Genomic DNA, 15,104 nt, shown 5'->3' with positions numbered 1-15,104 from the left:
ATCCAATTCATCCACAACGTCGGTGTGAGACGAACTAGAGGACTTGGGACGACTATTCCACTCTTAGGATCGCATACCAAAAACGCTCTCGCCAGCACTGAGTACCGACTGCCAGTATGTTGGAGTGGGCTATGTTGATTCTCAGACTGAATGCTGCTCGGGAAAGGATGGATTAGCGGAAATATGAAAATTACAATAACATAGAAACTTACTACCGGTCCCAGAGCCATTCGAGTGCCGAAAATCCTGAAAAATCTAAAAGGCAGAATAGTTTAAGCCCCCATTGAACACAAACACACTACCTCACACCACCATCTATACTGAACTTGAACTACCCAAGGGTTTCTTCAGAGCAGTTGTCCACGGCTTAAGCACCTGCAAACTGTGCACGCTAATATCCCAGACAGCATCTTTCTGGGAAACTCGAAGAATCACTTTGGGAGCTTCGCACAGAGTTCAGAGAAGATGGAGCTGTACGGTAGTACAGAAGCAGCGCTGAATAATGCATTGGAAGTCGCATTTGCAGAGGGAGCCGCGAAGAGTCTGCAGTGCGCATCTTGTCCGTTTGAGTTTCAGGAGCGTGGGCCTGGCCTCGTTGCTGACTCTTCAGTAATTTTCGTGTCTCGCACTGCGCAGTTGCGAAGCCACAGAAAAATATTCGTAATCTCGATGCCAGAGTTGCCTTGATGAAATTGAATGAGAAGATTGTTGCTTATGCAAAAAAACATGGCTTTTGATCAAATAATTGAGCCCGCCATCGTCCACAACGAGCACGAGCACTTGAGGTATATTCAGAAATAGTCGCACCACGAGAACAAACATCGATCGGAGTTCTAAATAAGTGGCGGCAAATCGGCAATTCGAACCGTAACCTATCGTCCACCATAATTATTACCTTGCAACCGGCAAGGTCAATTGGAAATTTGGAGTGTTCTGCCCCGGGATCAGGAAAACCCTCCCTCTCTACAGTTGTGAACAGGCAAACTCGACAATATCCATGGGTGGCCAAACTGAGGCCAGTTTTGAACTCCGAGAGGAAGTCCAAAAACACTTCTACTATTAGTAATTAGTAGTAGTCGGTCACCTGTGACCAGGTTCGCCATCGACATCCACTCTCATTGCAATATTTATAGTGCAATCTGGACGCAAGGGACTCGGAGACTAGCAACACTTATATTCCACTGCTGGGCACATGTCAGATCTCAGTCGCGGCGTCAGATTCATCCGTCTTTCAGCTTCTTTGTATGTTGTGATCGCGGTCTTCTATACAACAAATCATGTTCTGTCTCCACTACGAACATTTACGAGGTTGTACATGGCCTCCTACGATATAGCCGCTGTTCAAGTTCATCAAGATGCTGAGGTCGCTGGCATAACGTCTCAGGAAATGTTACTTTGGCCTGCATCCGCGTTATTATCCGAACATACAACTGCCAGGGCAACAGACGGGATTCCAATGAGCGAAGATCTTTTTCTGTACAAGGCGTTCTCGCAGTCTATGCACCCTCTCAAAATGGTCCCCTACTATTACAGGGCTTCAGGGACCTTCGAACAGAACGATATTACCATTACCACCCTCGTCACATTCAATCGATTCAAGGTCTTTTCCGAGCTTGTGACATACTACCAAGGTCTGCCCCTGTCTTACAATCGTTTGTGTTTTCAGTCTCCTCAATTTTTTTGGCCAAAGGTCCGATTTCTGCAACCGTCCACGTCAAACCTAGTGCAACACACGCCCTTCTGGATGCTTTGCATGACCTGTATGCGTCAACGCCCGCGATGTCAACCTACGTCGACATACACCTCGTTCTCACGCCCTTCGACCGTCAATTGAATACTTGGCGAAATGCTGCACGTCTCTTTGCTCGTACTGAATTCGTCATGATGCTCGACGTGGACTTTGCCATTTGCACCGACTTCCGTTCTGCCATCAGGGCTAGTTTAGATGTTAAGATTGGACAAATTCTCAAGGAGGGACATGCTGCTCTTGTGGTGCCAGCATTCGAATATGTCAAACAGCAAGATGGTTTGGACCAGAAATATTTCCCTCGCGATAAACAGGTCTAGATGACGGGCGACATATTCTAGAAAGTCACTGAATGATACCGTTTAGACATTACTCTCGCTGGTCAAGGCGAAGAAGATCGATATGTTCCACCGCACCTGGGTTCCTGGCCATAACAGCACCGATTATCCGCGATTCTATTCCGCCGCCCCTGGTGAAGTTTACAAGGTTACGCAGTACCACCCCGCATACGAGCCTTACGTGATCTTCAGAAAGGAAGGGCCACCATGGTGCCAACCAAATCCGAGTCAAAAATTTGTCTTGCTCTGTCTAATAGAATATTTTCCAGGTGCGATGAACGCTTCATTGGATATGGAGGGAACAAGGCCGCTTGCCTCTACGAGATGTACCTCTCCGGCATGTCGTTTTATGTCCTTGCGGATCACTTCCTCGTGCACCAGAGTCACCCATACGAGGAGGAAGCGCGAAAACTTGAGGTATCTATTCTTCTTCTCTCGCAGCCAACAAAACTTAATATTAGGATTTGTATCAGCGCAAGAGTAACCGTAAGATATACCAGGATTTCAAGGAGGAAGTCTGCCTCCGGTTTGTTCTTGGGCTTATCTCCGACGCTCACGGACGATGATATCTGAGGACCACATCTTTTTTCTTAGGTACCTGAAGCGCCACTACGATTCTGGAACGCTTAACACCAGCCACGGATACAATGTTCAAGAGGAATGCAAGAAAATCAGAGGCGTGTCAAAAATTGCTGCTATGGCGAGTTTCATGCTGGTGTTTGCATACCCTTGATGCATATTTCTGATGTTGCTTCAACAGATGGTAGAGGGTAGATTTTAGTAGGCGTGTCAGTAACGGGCGGTCTTCTGCTTGCACCAAGCGAGGTTGAAACGTTACTGACAGAAATGACGTTAAAAATGATAGTCTGCCTATGATGATTGTAACCAAATTTATGTGCCTTCAAGCTTGAGTGGAATGTGAGCGATCTCGTGGTATGTCGATTAGTTATTTTAGTCTCATGTCCTCAGCACGTGTTAGATTAACGAAAGATAACAGCTTCCTAAGTCTTGTCCCCGCCACAAGACTTGCGATAAGCGGCATAACTTGAAATGCTCCCCCGTGTGTTATTGTGTGGTCAGTTTCTGGTTTATCTGATGATCATCTGGACCTTGATGTGTTTCAGGTGAGATTGAGTACGTCCAAGACGAGTTCAAGGAGATGTTTCATGAGATCGCCGAAGTTGTGGTAAGTTAGCTTCCCTTTCAACGCACCTCTAGCTTTATACGTCGTCATCATCCCTTTTCCTCTTTAGCATCTGGTTTCAGAATCTCGTTCCCATTTCCTCTCCTCATTCGGGCCCGACGGGCCGTATGAAGGGACTGTCGCCTTGTACAGGCGCAACACATCTTCTAAAGTCATAGGGAAATTTGACGCACCATTAATCCACGCTCTAGCCGATACAAGCAAGGTCCGCTGGATTGCTCAGAATGGCAGTGGTTACGATGAAATCGATGTGCAAGCCTGCAAAGAACGAGGTAATGTCTATCCTCAGTCAGAATCATCTATCACTAATGTGCATCTGCCCCAGGAATATTGGTGTCGAATACTCCGAGAGCGAACGAGGATGCTACTGCTACTACCACTTTATACCTTATGATATCGTGCCTGCGGCAGTTCTCGATGGCAGAACGCTCCCTTCGCTCTGGTACATGGAAGACACCCTGTAATGCAGCGCAAACTCACGACGTTACTGGGCGCACGCTTGGTATCTTGGGCTTGGGTGGCATCGGTCTGAGATTCGCTCACCTTGCGCACGCCTTTCCGATGCGCATCATATACTTCTCACGAAGGAAGGCAGAGTCCGTACCAGACTGGTGCGAATATGTCTCGAGCGTGGAGGAGCTCTGCAAGCAGGCTGACGTACTGAGTCTACATGTCCCTCTCAACCAATCCACAGCTGGTATGATCGGAGAGAAGGAGATCAGGATACTGCGACGGGGTAGTGTGCTTCTCAATACGTCACGAGGACGAATAGTAGGACCAAGAGGCGATGATACGAGCACTGGAGGACGGTCATGTAACACTTCCTATATCGTTGTGTCGTCTTTGCTCACGACTTTCAGCTTTCATCAGTCGGCTTGGATGTATACCCTGATGAACCGCACGTAGATCCGCGCTTGTTGACCTTCCCGCAATGTACGCTTCTGCCCCATATCGGGGGAGAATCAGCAGAGTCATGGAGGACAAGAGAACTGCAGGCATTGGGAAACTTGAAAGCTTTTGTACTGGGTGGCACTGGGGAAGATATTGTCCCTGAGCTGAAGACGGGAATCGACAACTCGACAATCTTGTAATCGCTAGCAGCAGGCTGGACAATGCACAGAATACAAGGAACAACCGCCTTCCCTCATCTGATGATAGAATGCGGCTCGTATAATGGAGGAGAAGATCGATCACTGCAAGCCACACCATTCAGTCACAGAAGAATGCATTATAGCCTGGTTCGACAGCGTCAACGTCAATCACCATACGTCCCAGGCCCCATTACAACTCATCTTTGTCGCATGTATCACTGGACCCTGATCACATGGCCACTCTCCAACCATACTCTCCCTCGATCAGGGCTCATTGGAACTGAGTCACACGAAAATTCGACTTTATCGAGGGAAAAGCTGCCAATGCATGTCGTTAGGACAGTAAAAAGCCATCTTCGCACCGCAGACAAGCTATCAGTGTGACAAAAGCGACTTTCAACGTTACCGCACCACATCGTTCCCCATGTGTATGGCGAGAGCAGAGTAATATGGACTATATGTCGGCCCGCCACTACAGCAATGCCTCCAGCACTGAAGCCAACACACTTTTTTCTCGGCGTTCAACCAGGGAGCGAGGCTTACAAGCGGACTTTAGAAATGCAACCTATACAGCATATGCCTGAATGGACACCGCTTAGTTATGACGTATTTCATCGATCTATCATTTCCACACGTTGCTGTTGTTTTATTGTATGCTGCACCATCCTGCACGAGGCTCCACGAGAAGTGCTCGGTAAAATGAAATATAACATTCAATGAACTGCAAGTGTCGTTCGACGAAACTCAATTATTTACAGGAGGATTTTATATACGTCTTAAGGGGCCCCACTTGAAAATGTTCTACACAAAGGACTAAAGAAAGAAGAAATAACTGGCTTTCTATTGGGTAGCAATCAAGTGTTCATGAGCGTAAACAAGATGATCATCGAAGATCAAGGAGGTCGAACGTACCCGCTGAGCCAATAGTCACTAACACTCTGATACGAGACAGAGTGGAGAGATTAAACGAACTACCTCCTGGGGGCTACTTGACCATTCGACGGATTTTGATATTTACTGGGGTCTTGAGCCGGCTGATTCGGATTGGGATTACCAGTACTGGAAGCCTTGTCAACGACACCAAGCAATCATCAGCAACATGCCAATACGTACGCCTTCCGGACATTGCTTGGTACCGTGTTACTTCAATCGAAGTCAGTTCGTCGCAACAGTTGGCAGGGATATATCTCGCACTCTTTATCTTTTTTCTTCGAGTTGGTACCGTATAGGTTAGTTTGTGGTCCCCTGGTTTGACCTTGGTCGCTGATATCGAACATCAATGAAATTTAGTGCAACTATTGAGATGGCATACCGTCCTCCGCATAAGAGACTGGCAAGTTTTCTGAGCATGTCTGAGATCTGAGGCTGGGTGGTCAGTAAGGCGTCTAAGAATCGGAGTATATATATGCGAAATAAACGCTCAGTCTCACACTACCATTCGAAGTCTTTTTGTTCCTATCTGTCACCGCCACAGGAGCATCACTGGATTCACAGCAGAAAATGATGGCTGTCCATCTTTTCCATCGAATGCAGTACCTGTCCACGTAGAATCAAAACTGTAAGTATTCGAGTCCCTGTGTGCAATGGATAAGTGTTCTATTATTATACCTTGAACGAGGTGATTCTACGTATCCCCGTTAACAGAATAGACCGCTTACTAATTACCCGGAATTCTCGAGCGGCGAGCGCTACAGAATCAAGGGTCAGTTGATCACGGCGGTGACGACACGATCGCCCTAGACTGTGACATGTGATCGTCGTCTCTGCACTATGCCAACAAAATCAAACAACCTTGTGCTTGCATTTGATCTGAGACGTCATGGTTCGGCACAGCCGAAAACATCGCAGGTACGTGACACACCAAAGTATCAGTCTCCAAAACAATTTTCATAAGATGTCAGAAGTCCGGATCTATGTAGCTGATTGTGAGCGCTGAAGCGCTGATTGATCTATTGCTGTGACTTCTGCCTCCAACACTTCGATGTTACAGATTTAGCAACAGCCGCTAGGGTGTTCGCTGTAGATGATGACGAGGACGATAAGAACGCAATCGATTACGATTGACCCTTGATCCGGCTTCAGTGTTGGGTGTGAACAACCTTGTGATATGATCGGGTGATGGAACGGCGACTTACCTCCTGTATAGTTGTGCGTTCTGAGGTCCCTTCGAGCAAATCGTTCGACCGCCCCTGGAGAAAATGCATTCATGAACGCAGAGGACGCACTTTGGGAAGATGCTGGCCCTTTCCCGAACAACTCGGACAAAAAATGAAAGAACATCCCGACACCTCGTTCCGTGGCCCCTGACGTATACGGTCCAGAACGACGTTAAATGTCGTTAAGCTCAGTCGGAGCCGTAAGAAACATGTGATTTTGCTGTGCAGCAGACAGGAACTAGATGATATCATCAGCCACAGGAACTACCACAATCAATGTCGAAATATCTGCAAAGTACAGGCTGCGTCACTGCTTTCTATTGTGTTCCAGAAACTGAACAACGTACTCTTCCTGTATCGCCCGGGGACTATGTCACACGAGGATGAAGGTTAGGCCTACCCTCCCGGATATGAACAATGAAAGACTGCTGATTGCTCTGAGCGGTGCTGAAGCTTAAGCGCCTGTGATACTCCATGTGGTAGGTGTACTTATCAGCCTTCCATGACTCTTTTCGTTCGGGTGTTCTGGATGTACGTATGATTGCTGTACTTGGTTATATGCAGGAACGAAGAGGGTTCTTGGGTACCGCTACTAGTGCGACACTGGACGTACAGCAGAATTGAATAGGACCTGTTGTTCACATGTCACAGATACAGACAGAAATGTCTATTACTTTGATAAACCAGACCCTAAATTCATTTGACCAAAGTCAGAGAAATAAGCTCAGGCTATGACAAGTACTCTGCCTCGTATCATGGTCTGGGTAAAATAGCGCCCGCGTGAATAAATAGTTGTTGACCCTGAAGCTCCCGCTCCCGAACAACTGGAAGGTCGGCAGTCCTCCGAGAAGACCAAGCGTGGTAGAGCAAAGTCTGGAACTCTTGTTCTCCAAAATCCATGTGACTCGATGGGTCCGGAACTTCGAGTCGAACTTCCAGGCCAAGTACAAATATTCCAAGTCGAGGCGGACTAGGACCTCGATCAGGGCGACCATCAATGCCGTTTTGCACAAGACAGGGCAACACATTCTTCAGACGCCTCGAACAAATCTGCCTGGACTCGTCTGGATTGACTTTGAATTTGAATCAACAGTCCTTTCGCGGCTGCAGATGCGTTCCAGTACAGGTTGTGAAAAGTTTAATAAAGGACTCGAAGACTTGAACATATACACAGAGTAACTTAGAGTTGCAACTTGAAGTTGGAGCTCATTGTGTTTCAACATAGCCACGTGGTCCGTTTCCTCACAGCCTCGTGTGCATCTCATTCCCAAGCCACATCGTCTGCATATGGCGGTGAGTATCTTTCTCATCATTCTTCCATTCCACACTAGTACTGATCTAATAGCTCTCTTCAGAATCATGACAATCCATTTAAAGCTGTTTTCAATGCCTATTGTCGACTCCCACATGACGAGCTCGTGCTTTTCCTCAAAGTTCGCAACCTCCCAACATCGGGCGCGGACATAGAGCTTGCATCCAGATTAGCCCAGCACGATTTCCACACCTATCATTTTCCAACGATATCTAGTGATGCGCCAACGTCTCTCATGGACAAAGGGAAAGATACGAAGACCACAGAACGTCCTGTAGATCTACCCGTCGAAGTTCTGGCTGAGATCTTTGATCATCTTGGTGATTGGGAGCTCTCTCGGGCATTGGGCATTCCTACTTCCTTGTCTCCTCCTAGCGATTGGAGCAACCCTGCACCCATCGACCTCTCTATGCTCACGGGTTGCGTCCCTCTCATCCGTGCAGCAGACCCTGCAGCTAATCCCCCTTCAAGCCACGGCGCCATTGCGTCCGTGCGATTTGGTTACGTCAATGTGCTGGAATTTTTCGTTACACAATACCGCCCCGTATTCTTGTCTATCTTCAAAGATGATTTGATCCCTTTTCACGCATCAAAGCACGGTCGCATAGACGTGCTGTGGTGGTGGAAACATGGCTTCGAGCAACATCCAGATTTAGTAAATCCTCCCAAACCTGGGTCTATTGCTCGTGCCATCGACAGAGCCTCTCGTAGTGGCCAAGTAGAGTCTCTGGACTGGTGGGTGACTTCTGGGCTCCCGCTGGACTACACAGAAGCTGCTCTTGAAGGCGCTAGCGCGAAAAATCGCATTGATGTCCTGGAGTGGTGGAAGTACCAGCATCTCGCCAATAATTTGCCCTTGAAGGTCGGGCGTGTCATGGAGTTAGCAAGTCAAGCGGGGCATGTGGATACCCTTAAGTGGTGGGCAACGTCGCAACTGGAATATACGTATGACCGTCATGTCATGCACCATGCCAGCTGCGTGGGGAAGGTGGAGGTTCTGCAATGGTGGCTTGGAAGCGGGCTACAGTTTATTTTTGACCAGGATGTGCTGACCGGTGCAACACGGCATAACCGAAGCGAGGTGCTGGAGTGGTGGGATAAGAGTGGGTTACCGATTCAATATCGTATGTGCGACATCGAAGAAGCGCTTGAGGATGCGATTGGCGGTGGGGACAAAGCAAGGAGGTGGTGGAAGAATAAGGGTGTCGATTTTAATGCAAACGACAAGGAGTGGATGAAGCTGCAAAATTTAAACTAGCTGGCGTGTTTCTAGAGTCATTCACGATACTCAAGGTAATATTCATGTACTGGCAAGCCATACCATATTTACTTACGACCTAAGTGCTTCGAGACTGTCATTTTTTGTACGCGTTGAGTCTTTTGTTCCAAATTCGTTGTGTAGGTCCAATTGTGCGAACACACAAGGCTAACTGTAATCCATAAATTATGCGTGCCAGAGATACCGGTAACCACTGTAGAACTAACGACACGTCGGCTTGGTGTACCTCTCCCCAGTGTTGTCACTGGGCATGTAAATGCCTAAATGCGGAGCCATTAAGAACATGAATCTTGAAGCAGTCGGAGTGGACATACCGTCCCAGAACTTTGTTCATCCGGAACATATCGACCTTTTCAGTACCAAAAACAGCTCGCATGTTGTCGTCGCACATGATCTCACGTCTGTTGGAAGGGTTTTGAAGTTCATGGCCACGGATATACTCCCATAGTCTCTTCACAACTTGAGGGCGCGAAAGCTTGTCCACGCCAACAACCACTGATAGAGATTCGCTGTAAAACGAAGAAAAGATGAGGATATCGCACGGTAATAAAAGGCACAGAACAGGGGCATTTGAAGCACCTGAGAATATATTCCTTCGCGAAACCTCCTCTTGCACCTCCACTGCGTTTCTTCTTCGGCTTCCCCTCATCTTCGCCATCGTCCTCAGCACCAGAATCAACCACAGCTGCACTCTTCTTCGTCTTACGTTTCTTGGGCGTGGCAGATAAGCCATTTGATGCGCCACGCCGCGACCGGGAGTTGAGTTCTGATGCAAGTTTCCTGGCCAACTCAGCATCAGCCTCCTCGACACTTTTCACGGCACCCTTCTTTTTCTTCGTTGGCACTTTGACATCCTCCTCCGATGCTTCTCCGTCGTGCTCCTCTACAGCGTCATCTTGGTCCTCCGTATCCTCTCCTTGTTCTTCCTGTTCCGTGCCTTCATCTGTCCCTTCCTCGCGTTTCCTCTTCGATTCGTCTGTTTGTGCTTGCCGACTAACGACCTCATAGATACTCGAAATCATAGCGTCCACCTCCGTCCTTCGTTCCTTCAGTCCTCGAGCGGTCAGGCCCAACGCGGCGTCCTCCAGTAACTTCTGCCGAACTCCCTTCGCGCTGATGGTGCTCAAATCAACACCTGGAGCAGTGAGGATGTGCGTAATGGGGCCTTCGAGATCTTCTAGGTTGAAGCTCATAGTGGCAATGGTGCCGCTGGGTGCCAGCTCAGGCGTCGTAAAGGTGAACCACTGCTCGAGGTTTGAAAGGGGGTCTAATCACAAGACCGAGAACCGTAAACTTGTAGATATGCTTGAGTTATGCCCGATTTTACAGTGATTCCCAGGCTGACGTTTATCTCGAATCTCGACGCTTCAACAACCCGCGGTGCTCGCACAAGGGGCTGGCTAGCCAAATATCTACAAATAAGGTGGCAGCGAGGTTTCAAATCGGATCTAATGACCCAAAGTTACGTTTTGATGTGCTGTCACGGCTATATACTTGCAACCATAATACAGAACGTGTGATATCATGCGCTAATGCGCGATGTTCCATTCCTGCCGGGCTGGATCGCCTGGTGGCGGGAACAACCCTAAATCTCTCTGACCCTCACGGTCTTGCTGCGGTTCTTGTTCCTGCTCTCTAGTTCTACGCACGATACGCGTGCGGACGTAGATCAGGAGCGCAACAAGACCACAGAGGGCCACCAGTAACAACGTCTCCGTAAACTCGTCTACTTCTTCTTGCCTTTGGTGTCCACCACGAATAGCAGCTTCGAAATAGTCCTCGGGACCGAAATCAGTGTCCCTTTCGTTTTCCGCGTTCCTTCTCTCTCGTGCCCACTGTGTTGGAGGATAAGAAAGCGGGTGGCGAAATGATAATAGAGGAAATCCTCACTTGGTATAGATCATCCTCCTCCTCAGCAGCTGCTGTACGAGCGGCTTCGCCCTGCCTTCGTCTGCGGAAATCTTCGCTGGCTTTGCCTATATACCACTTCCCATCATCCTCAGACTCTTCAACAACCCTCTCCTCCTTGTGAGGGGCAAGTTGAGGACCGCCATCTTTTTGAGAAGTGTCTTGGGAACCACCATCTATTTCCTGTTTCAAGCGAGCCCTTTCTGCTACAGACACTGCAAGCACATTAGCCAAGATTGTGGACCATAGTGAGATGCGCCACACTTTTGTCTGCATCATATTTCCACAAATTAAGGCCATCCTTGCCACCCTGAAGAGTGTACCAGAGACTCCGACCATACAACTTCACGAGGGAGAGTAGCACAGGCAAGTATGCCTCGCTATTCGTCTCGACCGCCATATCATAATGCCTCTTAGCAAGATGGAAATCCTGTCATGGATGCTCATGAACCACGAGTAACATCCAAGGGTCAAAATTCTCACCTGGGGTACGCCAATACCATTCTCATACATCCAGCCTAGATTCCACATCGCCAGCGCACTGAGCTGCGTATCGGCAGCGCTCTGATAATATTTGGCCGCTTTTTCCCATCTAAGTGCCTCGGGTTCATCGGGGACACCAAGACCGTGGTAATAGTAGTCACCAACTTTGACTAGTGCATCAATATTTCGTTGGGCAGCGGAACGCGTCCACTGAGTGAGGGCGAGGAGAGCGGTATCATTGGATGCCTCGATAGGGGCGAACCGCGTGAGACGAAGCATACTCCGATCTGTAAATAGATCAGGTTGCGAGGGCCTTCAACTTTCATTTGAGCTTACCTTGGTCTAGAACATAAGCGAGATTATTTTGTGCCATTTCGGATCCTCTTTCTGCCGCAACCCACCATTTAAGGATCGCAATTTCCTTGCCACGCTCGGTGCCGCTATACCAGGCAGCTTCGGCGTCTGTCAGGAGATCATCATCCCAAACTCCCCGCTCAGCGACAAGTTTGAAGAAGGAAACTGCAGAAGCGCAAAAGCCTGCTGCGAAACCTTCATTTGCAACACGCATATTTAGGGTGTGAATCTTCGCAAGGTAAAAGTGGGCCTCAAACGTTGAGCCAAAGCGCACTGCAGCTTCAAAGTACGTGATAGCAAGCTTGAATTCGCCGCGGTCTGTTTGTTGTTGAGCAAATACAAGCGTTCGTTTGAGGAAATATAGGCTCACAATAGTTGTACTTTCCAAGATTGACGTGAGCTTCTGCGAGTTCCTGACCTGCGGCTCTAGTGAAGTGTACAAGAGCTGTCTTCATATCCTGGCGTCCTGACACTAGACCATCTCTCCACATGACACCCAATAGATTGTGGCATTCTCTGTCCTCAAATTCGGCCCCTCGTTCAAACCACATCATGGCCATCGCGTAGTCCTGCTTCACACCCTCGCCCCGGAGATACATCCGCCCGAGATATGCCGCGCTCTTTGGTGCGAATCCAGGATGCTTGACGTTTTCAGCCTTGTAACCAGGTGCATTATGCTGTAAGGGGTTCGTAGGGTCACGAGGCCAAATCTGCCGTGCGATCTGGAGGAAGTAAAACTGAGCTTGATAGAAGTCCTGGGGGACACGTCCAACCCCCTCCGAGCCAGAACCAATACCACCCGCAGAAGAGTAGATGCTACCCTGGTAATAGATCTTCCCCAACTTGTACGCAAAGTCTGTTTCTCCTCTGTCGGCGTTGAACTAAACTTACATAAGTAGAAAGAATGACATGGTAGATGAAAAAAGCGCACGATGTAGTACTCGAGAACGTCATCCCACGTCTCGCCAGCAGTCTGTGCTAGGCCAGCCTTGACAGCGGGCTTAATAACGTTCAAGCCGGTAGACGCAACACTGGCACCCGGCCCGAACACACCCCCATCTAAATCAGACAACCGCGTTGCAGTCTGCGGAAGGGTCTGGCCACCAGGAGGACCAGACAGGAACATTGACATCGCTAGGATGCTTTGTAAGAACTTTGCAGACTCAAAAACTATTGTTCATTCACCTTCATCCGCAGCAGCCTCGTACCATTCGACTGCGCGTCCGCAGTCTTCGACTGTGCTGATACCGCTCCAGTACCGATACCCCAGAGCCATCTGTGCGCCTTTGTGACCGCCCTGAGCAGCAAATGTATAATATAATAATGCTTGGGCTTGGTCGATGGGAACGACATCTGCATAACCTGTTGCATGGAAGAAGGCGAGAAGAGCTTGCGATGAAGCGTTGCCTGTCAGTGCAGCATGGTGCGAGAGCGAATCATATGCAAGTTTAGGGTCGGACGGAAAATGGGAGCTCGGAGGGAACTAGTCACATAAGTTAGCACGTTGAGTTTTGGAACACGTAGAAGCGAGGCCTACCAGAGATATATACCCAAGCGTAAAAAGTGCATCCAGATTCCCTAGTTCAGCAGAGTGTTGCAGCAGATCCACCACCTTTATTGCCTTTCCACGCATCTCCTCGTCCCTTCTCCTCGTACCACTTCCACTGGGTCCACCGAACAGACGGAAAAGAAAGAATTGTTGACGAAGTTTTAGTGCTATACGGATTGCACTTCCTAGAGGGCCTTGGCCTTGTGGATTGGGAAGGAGCGCAGATAGAAGAGAAGGTGTTGTTGTAGTTGGTTGGGAGAATACGTTGTGGGTATGAGATGGCGGATGTGCGGTGAGGTTAGAAAGTGTGAATAGAGCAGATTTGTACGCTCTTGTCGCTGTGTGATATGTTAGATCCCTTAAGTGCTGAAGGAGACCCTGCTCACCCTCAGCATCCTGGTCGAAATCTGGTTCCGAATATACGGTAGCCTATACAAGAATGAGCACTGTCCAAACACGGGGATATCTTGAATCTGCCTGCATACGTCATGTGGGACTTGAGCATTTTGTTGCACACTGAACTCCAGCTCCGACTGGGTGCTCTCTATATTATCCTAAAGAACACGTTAGTATTCATGACCGTGCAATCATGATAACACTGACGGTTTGAGGCTGGGCTGAGGCAGAGAATGCAGCGAGCGCCACCAAGCCAAAGGCTAACCACGTTGCCCGCCTTGAACTTGCATTTTTTCGAGCGCTCATGGCTTCATGAATGACTGTAGCTTATAGGAATCCTGAAAGCCGTATTAGTAATTGTCACTTGGTCGAACGAGCTACAAGAAGTTAATACCGCGTTCTCCCAGCGGAACCTGGAAATGCCACGTTTGCAAACAATTGCACATATATCCTTAAATTATCTGATAAGATAAATAGCTCGGAGACGCAGACTCGGTACTCATCACACCACACTTGCCCAGCAAACTCATTCCATTTCCACCCATCTTCTTTAGAGATCGCGATGCCAGCCAAGTATAGAATCCACACCGAGTCTGGACAAAAATTTGGCAAGCAGACGATAACCACGAGTACTGAATAAAACGCAATGCTGCACTCATCACAGAAGTCTCTTGAAGTGACTTTGGCTATTCAGCGGCTCAAGTAACGTTAAACTTGGGTCGGCATGACTTAAGAGTAATGATTACTAGGCTGTGCAACATTAATCATGGCCCGTTCTGCATGCCCAAGTTGCGCGTAATACAAGTTAGTCCAAGTAACGATATACAGCAAAGCTCCGGCTTCATTCGATCTCTCCCTGCCTCCCTTAGAGACTGCGACGCCAGTATCAAGTATGCAAACCTGAAGTTCAAACAGAGATTTGGCCGCAGCAGGCGCTGCGACATGACCAGTCCGACTACGCGTCAATTTGAGATGTGAGCATGCTTGGTAGTATACGTCAGGCTTGTCACGAGCCTAATCGCAACCATGAGCGGTCAACGTGTCGCTGGCGGCCCTGAATATATGAAAGACACGAACTTGGAGCACTCCCGAAAATAAATGCAGTGGCGGCCAATAACATCTCTTGCCACATTGATAACGGGTGCATGCTGCATATATGTGGCTACCTCGTGGCTCAAGCAATGGTCGCTTGCGTTGGGTCGAGCAGTCTAAACCTGTTGTTCATGTCCAAATAGCGGTTAGTATTTCGAAAATGACATTCATGCTATGTACTTATCAACAAGGCCA

At 48.5% G+C, this 15,104-nt stretch overlaps 5 protein-coding genes across 5 annotated transcripts; 3 read left to right on the top strand and 2 right to left on the bottom strand.

The window, feature by feature from the left end:
* Positions 1-1,456: 1,456 nt before the first annotated feature.
* On the top strand, positions 1,457-2,651 carry F5891DRAFT_1127150 (glycosyltransferase family 49 protein; the record flags this gene model as incomplete). The annotated part of the gene is made up of 5 exons (XM_041364155.1): positions 1,457-1,631; positions 1,691-2,061; positions 2,114-2,295; positions 2,355-2,502; positions 2,559-2,651. 5 exons carry the CDS (start codon positions 1,457-1,459, stop codon positions 2,649-2,651), a joined length of 969 nt encoding a protein of 322 aa, XP_041228815.1.
* A 484-nt stretch (positions 2,652-3,135) lies between these two features.
* On the top strand, positions 3,136-4,380 carry F5891DRAFT_1185386 (uncharacterized protein; the record flags this gene model as incomplete). The annotated part of the gene is made up of 5 exons (XM_041366552.1): positions 3,136-3,145; positions 3,210-3,271; positions 3,339-3,561; positions 3,615-4,103; positions 4,160-4,380. The coding sequence occupies 5 exons, from the start codon at positions 3,136-3,138 to the stop codon at positions 4,378-4,380; spliced, it is 1,005 nt and encodes a 334-aa protein (XP_041228814.1).
* A 3,443-nt stretch (positions 4,381-7,823) lies between these two features.
* On the top strand, positions 7,824-9,106 carry F5891DRAFT_1185385 (uncharacterized protein; the record flags this gene model as incomplete). The annotated part of the gene is made up of 2 exons (XM_041366551.1): positions 7,824-7,829; positions 7,892-9,106. 2 exons carry the CDS (start codon positions 7,824-7,826, stop codon positions 9,104-9,106), a joined length of 1,221 nt encoding a protein of 406 aa, XP_041228813.1.
* Positions 9,107-9,237: 131 nt separating this feature from the next.
* On the bottom strand, positions 9,238-10,553 carry F5891DRAFT_92825 (uncharacterized protein). The gene is made up of 3 exons (XM_041373910.1): positions 9,707-10,553; positions 9,442-9,636; positions 9,238-9,387 (listed from the first exon to the last, which is right to left on the bottom strand). The coding sequence occupies exons 1-3, from the start codon at positions 10,318-10,320 to the stop codon at positions 9,369-9,371; spliced, it is 828 nt and encodes a 275-aa protein (XP_041228812.1). The 5' UTR covers positions 10,321-10,553; the 3' UTR covers positions 9,238-9,368.
* On the bottom strand, positions 10,536-14,207 carry F5891DRAFT_1018107 (uncharacterized protein). The gene is made up of 12 exons (XM_041361025.1): positions 14,025-14,207; positions 13,907-13,975; positions 13,808-13,850; positions 13,410-13,759; positions 13,058-13,355; positions 12,804-13,006; positions 12,243-12,753; positions 11,855-12,190; positions 11,519-11,805; positions 11,300-11,465; positions 11,018-11,250; positions 10,536-10,962 (listed from the first exon to the last, which is right to left on the bottom strand). The coding sequence occupies exons 1-12, from the start codon at positions 14,121-14,123 to the stop codon at positions 10,657-10,659; spliced, it is 2,901 nt and encodes a 966-aa protein (XP_041228811.1). The 5' UTR covers positions 14,124-14,207; the 3' UTR covers positions 10,536-10,656.
* Between the last annotated feature and the right edge of the window lie 897 nt (positions 14,208-15,104).

The sequence above is a fragment of the Suillus fuscotomentosus genome, assembly GCF_016647785.1.
Source record: "Suillus fuscotomentosus strain FC203 chromosome Unknown F5891scaffold_13, whole genome shotgun sequence".
NCBI lineage: Eukaryota > Fungi > Basidiomycota > Agaricomycetes > Boletales > Suillaceae > Suillus > Suillus fuscotomentosus.
This window is presented reverse-complemented; position numbering and strand designations above follow the sequence as displayed.